The sequence below is a fragment of the Vanessa tameamea genome, chromosome 5 (assembly GCF_037043105.1).
Source record: "Vanessa tameamea isolate UH-Manoa-2023 chromosome 5, ilVanTame1 primary haplotype, whole genome shotgun sequence".
Lineage (NCBI taxonomy): Eukaryota > Metazoa > Arthropoda > Insecta > Lepidoptera > Nymphalidae > Vanessa > Vanessa tameamea.
Genome location: NC_087313.1, coordinates 41,312 through 44,397, shown reverse-complemented (window position 1 = coordinate 44,397; position 3,086 = coordinate 41,312). Strand labels below are relative to the sequence as shown.

General features: G+C 61.2%; 1 protein-coding gene across 1 annotated transcript; it reads left to right on the top strand.

The window, feature by feature from the left end:
- The first annotated feature begins 468 nt into the window (after positions 1-468).
- LOC135194805 (uncharacterized) lies at positions 469-2,283 on the top strand. The gene has a single exon (XM_064220775.1). It carries the CDS (start codon positions 469-471, stop codon positions 2,281-2,283), a length of 1,815 nt encoding a protein of 604 aa, XP_064076845.1.
- Positions 2,284-3,086: the final 803 nt, after the last annotated feature.

The window sequence follows — 3,086 nt, the reverse complement described above, 5'->3', positions numbered from 1 at the left end:
CAAATTTTTGTCAGTTGTTTCGCCCGTAAAATTCTGAAAAAAATCACTTCATTTGTTCTCACTACTACCATCTTTTTAATATTACAAAACCTCGAATTTCTCCCGGTTTTGCCTGCTTTTTGTCTATTTTTACGTTTTTCATTAATTTCTCTGCTTACCTCTTGTTCAATCTTTTTCCGTTGTTCGGCGCGATTGTGGGGCCCTCTGTCCTGCATCCGTCGACACCTCAAACTCCCGGATCGGCCTCTCCGTTCCGGAGATATTTAATAAAAACATAAAATTTGCGATCACCCACCCTCCCTGTTGTATATATATAGAACAGAGAGAGTCATTTTTTAAACAAAAAATTTTTATCGGCCGACCTGATAGCCCGGGCTCTGAGGATCACAAATGATGCCTTAGAGCCACCCTCAGCCACGTACTTCCTGAGGGAAGCCGCTCTTTTGGCTGCTTAAGGCTAACAAAACCATGGACTCCGACATGGAGACTGCGTCGGACGCCTCGGTCCGGCTTGAAAACGACGCCGAATCCGACTCGGGCTCGGATACGGCGAGACCCGCTGCCGACCGCCGCGGCAACAGCAAGAAGAACGGGCTCAGCCGTGCAAGGGCTGACCTTAAAAATAAAGAGGAGGAAGAGAGGGAGCTCGCCTTCGAGCGGACCCTGCGCAGTCGAGCCTTCAGAAAGGTGCCGGCTGCGGCGCCGGTGGTCGAAGAGCCGACCCCACCGATAAAAGATCCGGCCAACCTCAATGCCGAGGAGCTCCGCGCGGAGGCTGGAAGGTGTGCGACCGAGATCAGAGAGGTCGCATTAAAATCCTCCAACTTAAAAGGAGGATTTATCAAGAGGCTGAAAGACGCAGCGGCCTCTCTAGAGGGTGTGGTCGAGGCCCTCGCCTCTCGGACGGAGGCTGACGAGAGCAGGAGGCTCAGGGCGGACAACAACCGCCTGCACAGAGAGGTCGAAAACCTCAAGGCGGAAATCAAAGCCCACCGACGTGAGTACGCGGAGATGCGTACCACGTTGGTAGCGGCAAACGAGACGTCCAACACCCCGCAAAGTGCTCCCTCGATGAAAGAGCTGAAGGACTTCATCGTCACGTCGATCGGCGCGGCGATGAAGGACCAACTGGCGGGCCTGGAGGAGCGCCTCCCTGCGAGGATGCAGCGACCTCCCTCTGCGGCGGATAAACCGCAGCCGTCGCAGGAACGACCGCCATCTACCTCAACGGCCCGCCAGGACGGAGGAGCCTCAGCCAGGCCTAGGAAGGTGGCTCCACGAACCGCTCAGACCGCGCCCACCGCTTGCCCACCGAGCGCACCGGCACCGGCGACGTCCCAAACGCCACCGAACCAGGAGACGTCCTGGTCCACGGTGGTGAGAAAGGGTAAGAAGGGGAGCAAGACCGCCCCTTCTGCTGCTAAAGCACCGCCGAAAACGCCCCAGCCAGCCAAGACGAAACTGGCTACCCCTCGATCGGCTGCAATCGTTCTCACGTTGCAGCCGGAAGCAGTAGGGAAGGGCGTCACCTACGCGCAGGTCCTGGAGAGAGCGGAACAAAATGTCAAGCTCCAGGACCTAGGGATCAGCGGCGGGCTGAAGGTGCGACGCACGGCGACCGGGGCCAGGGTTCTCGAATTGCCGAGAGCCCAAGCGGAGCAGGCCGAGAGGTTGGCAGAGAAGCTCCGCACAGCGCTCGACGGGGTCGCGGACGTAGTGCGGCCAGTTAAGAAGGCCGACCTGAAGGTGACGGGGCTCGACGACTCCGTCACCTCGGAGAAACTGGCCGCGGCGATCGCGCGCGCAGGCGACTGCTCCATAGAGTCGGTGAAGTGCGGCGTGATGCAGCGCGGACCCGGCTATATGGGGATGGTCCGGGTCACCTGCCCCCTCACGGCAGCGAAAAAGCTGGCCGCTGCCGGTCGCCTCCTCGTCGGGTGGAGCTCGGCCAAGGTGGCCGTCGTGGAGCAGCGCCCTATGCGCTGCTACAAATGTATGGGCCTTGGCCACACGAGGGCGCTCTGCCCGTCGAAGGCGGAGAGGGGTGGCCTGTGCTACCGCTGTGGCTCGGACGGCCACAAGTCAGCGGTATGCACGGCCAAGATGCGCTGCGCGGTCTGCGCGGAGGCCGGGAAACCCTCCGGGCATCTGATGGGGGCGAGGGATTGCAACCCCCCCATCACGAAGGGTAAGGCGGCTCTAGGAGCCAAGACCGCCCCGCGCGAGGAAAGCCGCCAGGCTACGGAGGGAGCTAGTTCGACTCAAGGATGCCAGAACAAATAAGCTTCCTCCAAACGAACGTCAACCACTCCGCCGGAGCGCAGGACCTACTGCTGCAGTCCATGGCGGAGTGGCAGGTAGACCTGGCGGTGGCCTGCGAGCCCTATTTCGTCCCTCCCCTACCTCACTGGCTGGGGGACTCGGACGACACCGTGGCGGTCCTCACGAGGAGCGGAACGGGCCCTCCCCTCTCACTCATCGAGAGGGGCTCGGGCTACGTAGTGGTGGGGTGGGGGGAGTACGTCGTCGTCGGTACGTACTTCTCCCCTAACCGCAGCCTGGCTGAGTTCGAGACTTATCTCGGCTTAGTCAGAGCTGCGGTGGCCAGGCAGTCGCCGAAACCGATAATGGTTCTCGGCGACTTAAACGCGAAGTCGCGTGCCTGGGGCAACCCCGCCACGAATCCGCGAGGGAGGGCCGTCCAGGTGTGGGCCCTGCTCTCCGACCTGTCCCTTCTCAACAGGGGGCAGGTTCACACCTGCGTGCGACATCAGGGGGGCTCCGTGGTGGACGTTTCGTTCGCCACCCCTGTCGTAGCACGCAGAGTGGTCGATTGGAGAGTGGAGGAAGAGGTGGAGACCCTATCGGATCACCGGTACATCCGATTCGAGATCTCCACCTCTCGCAGGCCGGCGGAACCCCAGAGGGTGCCGACTACGCTGCCGAGGTGGTCTCTCGGCCAGGTCGATCGAGAGCTGGTCAAGGAGGCCGCCATCGTGCAGCGGTGGGGTTCCGCGGGGAGGACGGAGGGCGCCAGCGCAGAGGAGCTGGCGGGCCGCATGCGCAGTTCGCTCAAGGAGGTCTGC

Coding starts and splice junctions, on each gene's coding strand:
- LOC135194805 (XM_064220775.1), top strand. CDS start 469: ATGGACTCCGACATGGAGACTGCGTCGGACGCCTCGGTCCGGCTTGAA.